We start from the raw sequence: 15,301 nt of genomic DNA on the forward strand, positions 1-15,301 counted from the left end.
AAATATATAAGTATTTCTTCAAAGGTATCTATATTTGCTCATTTTAATATCTGTAAGTAAGACAAGTAATTTCCCAAAATTTTTAACATATTTCAGCACATCCCAGACACAAGCTACAAATACAACATTGCTAGTTAACAAAGCCAATATAAATGGCATTGATTAAGCATCTAATCATAAACAAAAGAGATCAACTATTAAACTAAAAATGGCATTCAATGGCTAAGTTTTTATTTATTACTATTATTTTATCACTCACACAAATAAGAATATCTAGTTCTTCTGTCTTGCTACGGGTAGAATCCTTGCTTGTTCCCTTCTAATTTCTGCTATAAGAATGTATATTTTAAAATTAATAGAAAAAATGATTATACAAATATTATTCTGCTACCAAAACACATAATGCAAGAGGATCTTTACAATGTAAATAACTGTTGCAGTAGCAATGTCCCAAGCTCCCCTTATTCTCTGTACCTTTTAATAAAATATGTCTAATTTTTGGCTTAAAACAGGAATAATGAATCATGCTAACAATTATGCTATTTCCTTTTCAAATACCATAATACATCAGAAAAGCAAAAGCATACACAAAAGCTCAAAAATCCTTTTTTATAGCTGTTCTTTAGGTAATACTTATCAGAATCTCTGAGTGCCTTTAAGTGCTCAGATTGATCATTCTGCTGATGTTCCTACCTTCCTTCACCGTCGCTGCTTTTTGCCTTGATGGTGTCACCAGCTCCTTTACAATCTGCAAGACTTGAATCATTGCTAGTTAACAAGCCAAAGACTCCAGCTGCTTCCACCAGAAATCCAACAGGTTTCATCATCAAGAGCTTATTGCATTTCTGCTTTCTGAAAGCTCAAACATGAACACAGTTCAACTTCAGAGAAATAAATGCTTTGCCTAGCTATCCATGAAGGCTCGGGAGCAGTTAATAAGAAGCAATGAAAGAAAAGGCTCTATCTTCTTGAAAAGATGAATTCAAAGTGATTTCAGCACATGTGATTTCAGTCCAAAATTTTTATTTTGCAAAGCATTAACTAGCTATAAACAAAACAAAATTTGAGTAATCTGTAAATCACTAAGCACAGTAAAAACACTGTCTCACAAAAGCCACGACAGCAGAATTAAAGTGCTGTGCTATAAATTCATACAGGGGATCACAGATGCCATATGCAAGTTTTTAAGTAGAAACCAAAATACCCTGCACTGTCGAAAGCCTTAATACTTTTTTCCAATTTCTCAAAAACCTTATATTTGAAGCAGAAAATAAAATGTGGGTAAAAATAAAAATCTATCTTGCTAACTCCAAGCTCCCAGATTTGCATAAAAGATATGGTATCTAAAAAACATCCTATAAATTACTTGTCCTCCTCCTCACACACACATACCTCTGACATCTCAGTACATGAATAGAAGTCTAAATTCACGTGCACACTAGAAACTCCCAAAGGTATTAGTAAATTCATTGTTCTCAAGGCCAGAGGCATGGACCAGAGAATTCTAGAACAAGCATAACCATTATCTCTGTCATATAGTTTTTAACAGATAAACTATAACAAACAATAAATATTTAATAGCTTTGTTACACATTCCATTTATTACATAGCAGACCTTCTCAAAGTAAGCCAACATAATTAACTCAAATCAACTGCATTCCTATACATCAGCAATGAATAATCTCAAAGAGAAATTAGTAAAACTATCCTATTCACAATAGCCCTGAAAAAAAATAGAATATTTGGGAATCAATCTAACAAAAGAGGTAAAAGACCTCTTCAATGAAAACTATAGAACAGTAAAGAAATTGAAGACCTTAGGAGATGGAAAGCTCTCCCGTGTTAATAAACATAATACTTAGCCATATTAACCAGAATATGGTGATTCTCCACTATCAACTGGTTCCCCTTTACTGCATCACCAACTTTCCTGCTTTTCTTTCCTTCCAATTTATTATTTTGATATTTTTAACATAGTATAAAGTAATGAATCCCACAGAAAATCAAAGACAGCTACTTTCGCCTTCTGGCAGTGAAAGGCTTACTTGTTGTTTTCCTGTTTCTCAATTGGACAAGTGCGGTACACAGTGAATCAATGAGGGTTAGAAGTAAAACAAAGATCTGGTTTCTCTGCCAGCAAGGTTTCTCTATAAAAATGTATAGTTTAAAAATTCACGGCGAAGTTTTCAGCTTCTCAGAGAAGAGGTGCTACAACATATGCACATATATATACTTACTCATAATGTATACTCCATATGGGTGTTAATTTAAGAGATCTATGAACCCATGACGGGGGGGGGGGGACTATAAATAAAAGACAAAAGAGGGCAACTATCCCAACTATTCATTATCTTTAAAAAGCACATCTGCACTTGCAAATTCAATTAAAGAAAGAGTCAATAGGTCAAAGACCAAGTTTAGAATCTCAAATCAAAACTGTGGTTTTTATTTAAAAAGATAGTGTACCATGATCAAGTGGGGCTTATCCTGGGAATGCAAGGTTGGTTCAACATACAGAAATCAATAAACATAATTATCACATCAATAGACTCAAAGACAAGAATCACATGATTATCTCCATAAATGCAGAAAAAGCATTTGACATAAAACACCATTCATTCATGTTCAAAACACTACAAAAACTAGGGAAAATAGGTACATAACTCAACATTGTAAAAGCTATACATGCAAAACCCAAACCCAATGTCATTCTAAATGGACAAAAATTGGAAGCATTTCCTCTAAAAACTGGAACAAAACAGGGATGTTCTCTTTTACTATTTCTATTCAACATAGTCCTAGAAACTCTAGCCAGAACAATTAGACAAAAGAATGAATTTAAAGGGATATGTATGAATAGGAAAATAACTCAAAACTATCCCTATTTGCTGACAGGATTCTACATTTAGAAGACCCAAAAAACACCAGAAAACTTCTAGAACTCATAAATGAATTTAGCAAAGTAGCAGGATATAAAATTAACATGCAGAAATCAACTGCATTTCTATACATCAGTAATGAATCAACTCAAAGAGAAACCAGGACAACTATCCCATTCACAATAGCCTCAGGGGAGGAAAAAATATTTGGGAATCAATTTAACAAAAGAGTTGAAAGATCTCTACATGAAAACTACAGAACACTAAAGAAAGAAACTAAGAAGACCTTAGAAGATAGAAAGATTTCTCATGTTCTTGGACAGGCAGAATTAATATTGTCAAAATGGCCATAAGCACTATACAGATTTAATGCAATTCCTATTAAAATTCCAATAGTATTCTTCATAGAAACAGAAAAAGCAGTCATGAAATTCATTGGGGAAAAGAGGCCGAGAATAGTCAAAGCAATCCTCAACAAGAAATGCAGGAAACATCATAATACCAGATCTTAAATTATACTACACAGCTATAGTAACAAAAACAGTATGGTATTGGCACCAAAACAGACATGAAGATCAATGGTACTGAAGAGAAGACACAGAGTCAAATCCACATAAATACAGTTATCTCATAGTAGACAAAGGTGTCATAAACATACATTGGAGAAAAGATTGCCTCTTCAACAAATGGTGCTGGAAAAACTGGAAATCCATATGTAGCAAAATGAAATCAGACCCCTGTCTCTCACTCTGCACAAAACTCAACTCAAAGTAGATCAAGAACCTAAATATTAGACCAGAGACTCTGTGCCTATTAGAAGAAAAAGTAGGCCCAAATTTCCATCATGTCAGTTTAGGAACCAAATTCCTCAACAAGACTCCTAAAGCACAAGAAGTAAAATTTTAAAAAAGTCAATAAATGGATCTGGGAGTGGTGGTGCATGCCTGTAATCCCAGCGGCTTGGGAGGCTAAGACAGGAGGATTATGAGTTCAAAGTCAACCTCAGCAACTTAGCAAAGCTCTAAGCAACTCAGCAAGACCCTGTCTCTAAATAAAATACAAAAAAAGGGCTGAGGATGTGACTCATCGGTTAAGCACTCCTGGGCTTAATCCTCAGTACCAAAAAAGGGGAGGGGGACATGGTATCAAACTAAAAAGCTTCTCTATAGCAAAGGACACAAGAACATGAAGAGAGGACCTACAGAATGGGGAAATGCCACCCGGACCTCAGATACAGCATTAATTTCCAAGATATATAAAGAACTCAAAAACCTTAACATTAAAAAAACAAACAGCCCAATCAATAAATGACCTAAGGAACTGAACAGATACTTCACAGAAAAAGAAATACGAACGGTCAACCAAAATGTAAACAAATATTCAACATTTTCAGCAATTTAGAGAAATGCAAATCAAAACTACTCTAAAATTTCATCTCACTCCACTCAATTTTCCCAATTCTATTCTTGCCCCATTCCTGGGGCAGTTCTGAACATGTAATAGGTGTTAAATAACACTATTTCCCCGTCATGTTTCCATCTCCTGGGAAATTACTTCCTCTATGCTGGAAAATATTTTTTAAAGCATTTCAAAATATTTTTGAAAGGTAACTTTCTCTTTTATTTATTTATGTTTTGGTGGTGCTGGGGATCAAACTGAGGGCCTTGTGCTTGCTAAGCAAGTGTTCTACCATTGAGTTACCCTCCCAGTCCTGAAAGATGAACTTCTGCTAGCTTTGCTCTCTCCCAGTATTTTCTTTCCATTCAAGAAAGGGGATATTCAGGACATCTTCCCTTAATCAATTCTATCCTCATTTCCAATCAGTGAAGAAAGGAACGTCTAAATTCATGTCTCCATTATTTCAGTTGTATTACCTCCTGGCTCTATGATATACTAATGGTTTTATAAACAAAAATCACAGCAATCACTTTGAACACACTGTTTTACTACTATCAATTCTTAGTTTCTGGAACTAAAGCAATCAATAGCTTTTTCTTGTTTCTCTAATTCTCTTCTCATTGTTCTATTATGTTGCTTTAGTAAAAATATTTGACCACATACTCTGATAAATGTATCCGAGTTGTACCCTTTAAAATGTCAAGACCATTAAACAAACTAAGGAAGTATCACAGATTAAAAGATAACAGAGAATCAGGATAGATCTCAAATTAGACTGTGGACCAAAAAGGGAGAGGGGAAATATGGGACATGTGGGGAGAATGGGTGAATTATCAATGTTAGTTTCCTGGCTATGTCCCTACAGTTGTAGTTACATAATAGAACATCCTGGATTTTAGTACTTAGGGGTAAATACTTCAATTTACTCTATAATTTTTCAGAAAACAACAACAAAATAATATTAATACAGAATGAGAAAGAAAATGTGGCAAAATGTTAATATTTGGGAAATCTGGGTTAAAATTATATGGGAATTATCTAAGCTACTCTTGCAACATTTTGCTAGGTCTGAAATTATTTTAAAATACAGTTAAATTCTGATTTTATATATGCTTGCTCATAAAAGATATATATGTAGTAATATTATGCATATTTAAGTCATTCAAAATAGTAGTCTTAAAGGATGAGATAAATAATATAAGAAGATATATTACATTTGCATTTTGGAACACTAAACACATTACATCCCATTGTTAATTTGACCATAACTTAATTATTTCTGATAACTGATATAGAAAATCCTCTCTTTCATATTATTCAGAAGTGACCTAATTATTCTGGGCCTTTAACCTTTCCATCCCTTCCAATAAAATTTAGAATCCCCTATAATTTCCAAGCTTTACCAACCTTGTTGAAGACTGTGATTTGAATTTAATTGGTCTGTATGTCAAACAGGGAGAGATTATTTTTATGATTCAAAGTCTTCTTGTCCAAAAACAATTTTTAATCTCTTTTTAAAGTTTTATTGTTTCCCCTTAAAGTCCAATTTTTATCTCTTTTTAAAGTTTTGTTGTTTCCCCTTAAAATCCTTAAATATCTTTCATTACATTTATTTCTGTTTTATTTTTTGTTATACAATTGGAAACACAGTCTCTTTAACCTACTCCTCACTAATGGTTTGCAAATATGCAAATGACTTCTGTATATTAGTTTTGTGTGTAACTAATAATATTAACATCTTCCTGTCTAATAATTTATCTGTAAATTTGAATTTTCTCTATATTAACAATTATATAATCTCTATTTGAGTACAATTCATTTCCTCCCTATAATTCTTATGCTTCTAATCTGCTTAATTGTTTTATTGCACTGGCTAGCATCATCAATACAATCTTAAATAGAAGTGGTTCTAAGAGGCATACTTTTTTAATTTTTTATGTTAAAGGAGTTATTTTCAACATCTTCCAACATAAGATTATGCTTGTTAGACCTTTGTAGATACTCTATCAGATCAGGGAAATTTACTTCTATTTCTAATTTAAATGAGTGATTTAAGAATTTTACTTTGAAGTGTCAATACTTACAAATATACCAAAATAACATCTTCTATAACTACAGAATTTAAACTTAAAATGAAACACTTTACATGTCAACCTAAACACATGAGGGATCTAGTTATCTCATTTTATTTATCTCTACAAAATTCTTTGCAGTGATGTGCTAGGAGCTGGCTTGTACTAGCTTACAAAAGCCAATTTTTTAAATGTTCAGAATATTGCAAACTGGCTGTTAATAGCCCATGGTGGGTGTTTTTATACCACAGGAAATTAGCAAACATTAGAAATCGAGGTATTGCCCCTTCCAAACCCTAGAAAAACTGGTGGTTAAAATATTTACCAGCACAACACTGGATGGAGGATAAAATAGGCTTTAGTTCAAATCAATTCAACAAGCATTCACTGAGCACTTAGTATATGATAGGTAGGCAGGGAGAATTAGAGACTCTAGGAGTTCATAACCAAGAAGTGTTTGGAAGCAGCATAATAATGGTAAATACAATTTGCAGTTGGCAAGGCAGGTTCCAATAGGGAATTAGGGAAACTGGAGAAAAAAGCAACTTAAGAGTACCATCTGGAAAAATCTTTCAAACCACAAATTGGTAATTTAAAATGCTCTCCTATCTAAAAATGTACTGGCTTCCCATTTGTACACACGTAAGTCTAAACTCTCTAACACAAAATTTGGCCTCATTTATAATTTGGTTCCAATCTATGACTGCAGACCTGTGTCCTGAAGTTCCCTGCCAGTACCATCTCAGTTGCGTGCAGTGGACAAGGATTCTTTACTCCATCTCCTGAACACGCAATTGCCTCTGCACACTCTATGCCCTCTGCTGTCAAGAGCTTCCCTGTTTTCCCTAATCAGATCTTCAAGATCAAATTTTGTCATCTTGTCATCTCAATTTTTTCAGGGTATTCATTAGTTGTTTCCTCTCTCCTCACAGCTACAACACATACCTATAACTGAGTCTTCCAGAACACATATCCCAATGGATTGAACTATTTACCAGTCACTTTTCCATGCAGATGTGGGGTAAGCAAACCTTTTTTATAATAGCTAGATAATTCATGTTTTCTACTTGGAGGACCATATAGATTCTATGTTAGCTATTCAACTCTATTATTCTATCTGCCATATACAATACACATACAAATGTATGTATAAATATAACCCAAAAAATATGAAATTTGCAGATCACTATACTAGACCAGTGTGTAGCAGAAATGTCCCTCCCGGGGCACTTATCAAAGTCTGAAGACATTTTTATCACAACTAGATTAGGAGTACTACTGGAATCTGGTGAGTAGGAGCCAAAGATGCCACTGAATATTCTATAATTCACAGGACAGCCCCACCCTATACACATACACAAATTATCTCCCAAAAGGTCAACAGGGCTGAGATGAGAAACTGCCTTAAACTATGTCCTTCATGGACAGTGACCTTGTTCTAAATGACATTTGAAGCCTACCCACTCTTGAATTCTGACTTCACTGTCCTAGAGTGCCACTTGGGCATTACAAGATTTAAAAGCTTCCCCAAATGATCCTAACATTCAGCAGAGTTAAGAATCCTTATTCTAAAAGAATGCATAAGAAAACTATACATGGATAAGTAAACATGAAAGATAAAAAATATACATGAGTTCACTATTGCTATACACACAACACAACACACATAAAACATACATGTTGGGAGGGAGGAGAAAAGACAAAATGTTACAAGTGATTATTCCTCTGAATGGTGGCATTATATAGGAATTTTTAATGTATTCTTTTTTTACTGGTCACTTTTGCAATTGTATTGTGTACATTTTAATGTATTCTTTTTGCTATATTTTCAATATAGGATATAATTTACTATTTACTATTTTTTTATAAAAAGGGGATTACCTTTTGGCTTTAAGAAAAAAGTCCATATCACCTCACTAAAAAAGATATGCACATAGCAAGTAACATTATGAAAAGATATTCCATATGACATGTCAACAGGGAAATGCAAATTAAAACAAAAATGAGATACCACTATACAACTGTTAAAAGAGCTAAAATTCAAAATCCTAAATCATATCAATGCTAGTGAAGATATGGAACAACAGGAACTCATTTCTTGCTAGTGGTACTGAAACATGGTACAGTCACTTTAGAAAACAGTCTGGCAATTTCTTACAGAACTCAACTTACTTTTACCAGATGACCTAGCAACTGAATTTGTTATTTATCCAAATGAGTTGAAAACTTGTATCCACACAAAAACTTGCACATGAATGTTTAGCGGCTTTATGTGTAATTGTCAAAAGTCAGAAGCAACCAAGATGTCACTAGAGAGGTGAATGGATTAAAAAAATTAAAAAACAAAAAATTGTTGTATATTCATACAATGGAATATTATTTAGCAGTAGAAAGAAAATGAGCTATCAAGGCCACAAATAAGACATGGAGGAACCTTAGATGCACAATGTTCAGTGGATGAAGCCAGAAAAGACTATATATCATATATTGTATCATTCCAATGATATGATATTCTTTGAGGATTAAAACTGTGCAGATAGTAAAATAAGGTTACCGGGGGTTTGGGAAGAAAGGAAAAGGGATGAATACATTGATCATAGGAGATTTTTAGAGCAATGAAACTACTCAAATGTCATTATATATTTGTTAAAAAACCATAGCTTCTCACTTTATCTGAAACAAGGCAAGGATAAATCCAGAACTTTCCTCAGTAACTGGAGAGCAAGTGCTTAAAAAAAATACTTATTGTCTGTACATGTTAGAGATCAAATATGGCCTGGTGGACAAGAAATGTTGTAGTTGCTCCTGCAATTCGCTGCCTGCAAATAGCTGTAAACTAGTTCTTTTCTTCAACAGAAAATGTTTTACCTTAATCTTCTTTCCTACATTGGTATTTTTATTATTCATGGCTAACCCAAAAACCATGAACTTTTGGCTAACCCAAAAACTCCTAACTTACTTTTCCTATCTCTCACTTCCAAACTAAGCATTCCCACGGTGGGACACAAAGGACAATGTGTGTGAGAGAACAAGAATGAGATAAGACCAGAGAAATTCAATCACTGGAAATCAAGCATCATCTACTCTTCATCTAAATGGACTCTTCAACTCAGTCCATCTACCTTTTCCAAATGAAAATATAAGGCAGAAAATCAACTTCTTGTCAGATGAAAAGGAATCAATAGCAGGAAATGATCAGTAACAGAAAACAAGTAAAGAAAACTAAGTAGGTAGAGGAAAAAAATCTTTTCTAATCTACTCTTCATCAAAAGAAAAACAAAAATAGGGAAAGAAAAGACTTGTTTGATCTCATTAGTATTCTTTCTCTCATTCACTTCCTAAAAGCATTATCTCCAGATACAGTGGCATATCCCTAAGCAATTTAGCAAAACTCTGTCTCAAAATAAAAAATAAAAAGAGCTAGGGATGTGGCTCAGTGGTTAAGTGCCCCTGAGTTCCATCCCTGTACCAAAAAAATAAAAAACAAAGCATGAACAAGTTCACTGAAGCATTTTGTTTAGCCCTAAATGTAGAGAAGTACAAGAAGGTCAGTGCAATTCTAAAGGAAAATCATAGTACTACTGCATGCAATGTTATAAACATTCAAAACAACCTAGAATCTTAAAGAATTGTAAAGCTAACTTAATTGAACTTCATTCTCTTTTTGTCAATATGTATTTAATAGTTTTTCTCATTTCAAAAGTAAAACATATTCCACTGTGAAAAAGAATCTGAAAATAAGCCAAAAGAATAGCGATAAGCGTTATTCAACCTTTTAGACTGATCCAGGTACTTTTTTTGGTTTCGATTTTACAAAAATGAAGTACTATTATACAAAATCTATTGACACTAATGTACTTTTACATTTTCAAATATTTCATCAACATCTTTTTTATGCAACAAACACAGATAAGGATATTTGCACTGTGTTCTATATCTATAAATTCTTTTGATAATGTAAATAACAATTCAATATCTTTTCATCTTGGCAGTATATCAGACTTTGTTTTTCATCCACTTTTCAGAAAACTTTTTTGGCTTTCCTGGAAATGCATTTTAGAATTAAACTACTGTCATTTTGTTTAGAACATGTAGATAAATGAGAAGGAAAAATATGTGAGAGGCCACATCTCTTGTGACAAAAACAATCTGTAAATATTCAAGATGACAAATGGCCTGTAAATAGTAAAAAGACTACTGAATATTACATTGCATATCCATTATTAACTTTTTTGGGTTAATAAACCAGTTAACTGACTTCATTTTTTTTGTTACTCCACTTAAATTATAGAAGCAGGACATAAACACTTTGTTCTAGAATGCTGAAAATCAACTTCTACAAATTCAACAACATAAAATATAACATGTTGATTAAAAAAAAATTGTGGACTTTTTTCTCTACATATTTCCTATGCCTAAAATCTATAATATTTTTTGTCCAAATAGTGTTCAGGTGTTTTTATAGCCAATGGTAATACTTCATTTAGAAATGAACATTAGCAAAAGCTAATGTCGCTAATATCTTCATAAATCTTTCCTTCATAGAAAAAAATGTTGGGGTAGGGGGAGATGTGGGAGGCCATCCTCGCACGTGATTTGAGTTACCTCCCTGGCTGGGCGAGAGGCACTTAGGCAGAGCTGTGTCAGAGCTTTCCCCACCCTTCTCAGGTCCAAGGGCTTGTCTGTGCAGAGGCATGTCTGGCCACTACCTGGAAGACCCAATTGTCGCCTCCTGACCTTGGGATGCTACCCCTTAATCTCCATTGGATGGGATTTTTCCCCAGAATTTTTTGTTCCCAAATAAAAGTCCACTCCCTGGTGGTGTGTGTTATCTCTCTCTCTCTCTCTCCCCTCTTCAATAAACCTCGATACCACAATAGGTGGCTGAAGGCTGGAGCTAGGAGGAGATGTCCTGGAGCTGGTTTAAAGGTAATTAGAGTCTTGTCTCTTTAATTCAAAACTCCCTAGCAGTTTCTCACATCTCAAACCTTCATTCATGAAGCTGACTTGGGTTGTGGGCTAAAGGGAGAGACAGAGAGAGATCAAAGTAAAATATCCTGAAATTGTTAGTTTTGGAAACATGGACTATGTATTTGTGGATGACATCATACTTCCCTCACATAATCTAAGAGAAGATGTGATGACAGCAATTGTTTATGAACAAAAGTATCTGTATTCATGTAATTAAGTCAGCAGTTTGTGGAAAAGTCTTTAAAAATTTTTTATCAAAGGGCAATTCATTTTGCTTATAAAAAGCAGGAAGAAATTTCTTATCAACTCTGTAGATCAGGGAAAAGTATCATAAATATGTGTGCAATGTTAAGCTCCAATGTCCCAATTTATCTTCACAACACTGAAAAATTTTAATGTGTTTACTGAATACACTAAGTATATTTTAAAAGAAATAATCTTGCTCATCCATACAAGATTTCTTAAGTATCTAATATGTAAGAGGTACAGTGTCATTACTATATACAGGGTAATCAGCCTCTTTCCATACTACCAAGACAAAATGGCATTAAACACATTTTGATAAAATTAGTTACTGGATGACAACTGAGATGACTCCTAGTATGAGTTAAATTAGACCCTACATAGTAGAATATAACTGAACATATTCTAATTTCCAAATTAACACATTTTGAGTTTCTAAACACAGTTTTCATGTAGAATTGAACTTTCTATTTTGATTTTTCAAAGCCACATGCAAATAAACATACAAATATGAAAAGAAAAGAGATTTTCTAGTCATAATAAGGAAATATAAATATGATCTCATTTTCAAAATTAAGAACTCAAGGAAAACAGAATATTCAGGCAATCTAGGCCTATTCTAGATTCAAACAAAAGTATCAAATGACATAATTTTTTTAAAAAAATTCATTAGCATAGAAAGCATTAAGAAGCATTTACAAAAAAAAATAAGCAGCATGTATTTCTGTTTATAGTCTTGAAATAAAGGTTCAATATAACATCAGATTTATTGTCCAATGTTCTTGTTTTTTAATACTTTTCCCTTAGTTGTTGATAGATCTTTATTTTATTTATTTATACATGGTGTTGAGAATCGAGCAAGTGCCTCACACATGCAAGGCAAGTGAGCTACCACTGAGCCACAGTCCTAGCCCCCAAAACATGTAAATATAAAGACAAAGGTATGGCATTTTTATAAGTTTCACCAAAGTGCTTGTGTATTTAAACACAGAACTCCCTCTAACATTCAAAGACATTTTTAGTTTCTCCAATGTGAAATCTATAATCCTTACAACACATTAATTATAACAGGGAAGGATAGAATATTACGTCAGACAGAATCCTGTTCCTCCCTTTCTGAAACCTTTTTCTATCACTGCCTCTTCTGTGTATTATGAGTTCTCTCTCCTCTTGACCATTACAAATTAACCCATAACCCAAAAAGAAACTTAAAATCGCAATATATAAAATATATGCATCATAGTAAATTTTGCAAAAGCAACACCCAATAATCATTTTGTAAGGAAAGGACTAAGGTAGAAGGATATATTACAAAATAAAATGTAAGCAGTGAACACCTGAAAAAGTTATCTTGTAGAACAAGGAGACAAATACCACCTCACTAGGATAGCTGCAGTTTAAAAATAAATAAATTTTAAAATTAAAAAATAAATTTAAAATTTAAAAATAAATAAAGCTCTGGCAAGGATGTGGAGAAAATGGAAACCTTGGTACAATGTAAATTGGTGAAGTCACTATAGAAAACAGTATGATAGTCCCTCACAAAAATAAAAATAAAATTATCATATGATCCAAAGATTCTATTTTTAAGCAGAAATCCACAGAATTGAAAGCAGGACCTCAAAGACATATTTGTCCACTTATGTTCATAATAGCATTATTCACAATAGCCAAAAGATGGAAGCAACCCCAGTGTCCACTGACAGATAAACAGTTAAACAAAATATGTACATATGTACAATGGAAAACTAGTAAGTCTCAAAAAGGAAAAAGATTCTGGCACTACTACATCAGGGATGAGCCCTGAGGACATTATATTAATTGAAATAGGTCATTCACAAAAAGACAAATAACTCTAGGATTCCACTTATATGATGGACCTAGAGTAACCAAAGGCAGGGAGTAGAAGAAATGGGAAGACAAGTGTTTAGTGAGTAGAAACACAGTTTTGCAAAATGAAAAGAACGATTGTCTGCACAACAATGAGAATGTACTTAAAACTACTAAAGTACACACTTAAAAATGGTATATTTTATCACAACAGACACTACAGAAATACATAAGATAATTAGAAATTATTTTAAAAACCTGTACTCCAATAAAATAGAAAGTATAGAAGGCATCGACAAATTTCTAGAGTAATATAATTTGTCCAAATTGAATCAGGATAATATACACAATTTAAACAGATCAACTTCAAGTAACGAAATAGCAGATGTCATCAAAAGTCTACCAACCAAGAAAAGCTTAGGACCAGATGGATACACAGTTGAGTTCTAAAGACCTTTAAAGAAAAACTAATACCAATACTCTCCAATTTATTTCAGGAAATAGAAAAAGAGGCAGAACTTTCAAACTCATTCTATGAGGACAATATCACTCTGATTACAAAACCAGGCATAGACACATCAAAATAAGAAAACTTCAAACCAATATCTCTAATGAACATAGATGCAAAAATTCTCAATAAAATTCTAGTAAATTGAATAAAAAAAGTATCAAAAAGATCGTGCACCATGATCAAGTGGGATTTATCCCAGGGATGCAAGGTTGGTTCAACATATGGAAATCAATAAATATACTTCATCACATCAATAGACTTAAAGATAAGAATCATATGATCATCTGATCATCTTTTGCTGCAATAGATGCAGAAAAAGCATTTGACAAAATTCAGCACCCCTTTATGTTCAAAACACTAGAAAAACTTGGGACAATAGGAAAATATCTCAACATCATAAAGGCCATCTATGCTAAGGCCCAAGCCAACATCATTCTAATGGAGAAAACTTGAAAGCATTCCCTCTAAAAATTCAAACAAGACAGGGCTGCCTTCTTTCACCACTTCTATTTAATACAGATCTTGAAACCCTGGCCAGAGCAATTAGACAGATGAAAGAAAGTAAAGGGATACACATAGGAAAAGAGGAACTCAAATCGGCACTATTTGTTGATAATATGATTCTATACCTGGAAGACCCTAAAAGTTCCACCAGAAAACTCCTAGAACTAGTAAATGAATTCAGCAAAGTAGCAGGATATAAAATCAACACCCATAAATGAAAGGCATTTCTGTATATCAGTGACAAATCCTCAGAAAGGGAAATGAGGAAAACTACCCCATTCTCAATAGCCTCAAAAAAATAATGGGCTGGGGATGTGGCTCAAGCGGTAGCGCGCTCGCCTGGCATGCATGCGGCCGGGGTTCGATCCTCAGCTCCACATACAAACAAAGATGTTGTGTCCGCCGAAAACTAAAAAAAATAATAAATATTTAAAAAAATAAAAAATAAAATACTTGGGAATCAACAAAAGAGGTGAAAGACCCATATAATGAAAATTAAAGAACCCTAAAGAAAGAAATCAAAGAAGACCTTAGAAGATGGAAAGATCTACCTTGCTCTTGGATAGGCAGAATTAATATTATCAAAATGACCATACTTCCAAAAGCACTATACAGGTTTAATGCAATTCCAATCAAAATCCCAATGACATTCCTCATAGAAATAGAAAAAGCAATCCTGAAATTCATCTGGAAAAATAAGAGACCCAGAATAGCAAACGCAATCCTTAGCAGGAAGAGTGAAGCAGGTAGCATCATTATACCAGAACTCAAACCATACTACAGAGCAACAGTAACAAAAAGAGCATGATTTAGGCACCAAAACAGACTGGTAGACCAATGGTACAGCATAGAGGACACAGAGACTAACCCACAAAACTACAATTATCTTATAT

General features: G+C 33.5%; 1 protein-coding gene across 3 annotated transcripts in view; it reads right to left on the reverse strand.

Moving 5' to 3' along the window:
- Positions 1–15,301, reverse strand: part of Usp6nl (USP6 N-terminal like) — a 169,208-nt gene that overhangs the window by 116,222 nt on the left and 37,685 nt on the right. For 2 of the 3 annotated variants that reach the window (XM_078023218.1, XM_021723019.3), the window contains exon 1: positions 694–781. The exons of the other annotated variant lie outside the window; for it this stretch is intronic. In XM_078023218.1, coding sequence (XP_077879344.1) covers positions 694–766 — 73 coding nt within the window. In that variant the 5' untranslated portion in view covers positions 767–781. Of the gene's footprint in view, positions 1–693; positions 782–15,301 lie in introns of those variants that run through there. 3 annotated transcript variants of the gene reach the window in all.

This window comes from Ictidomys tridecemlineatus, chromosome 10 (assembly GCF_052094955.1).
Source record: "Ictidomys tridecemlineatus isolate mIctTri1 chromosome 10, mIctTri1.hap1, whole genome shotgun sequence".
In the NCBI taxonomy this organism is placed as follows: domain Eukaryota; kingdom Metazoa; phylum Chordata; class Mammalia; order Rodentia; family Sciuridae; genus Ictidomys; species Ictidomys tridecemlineatus.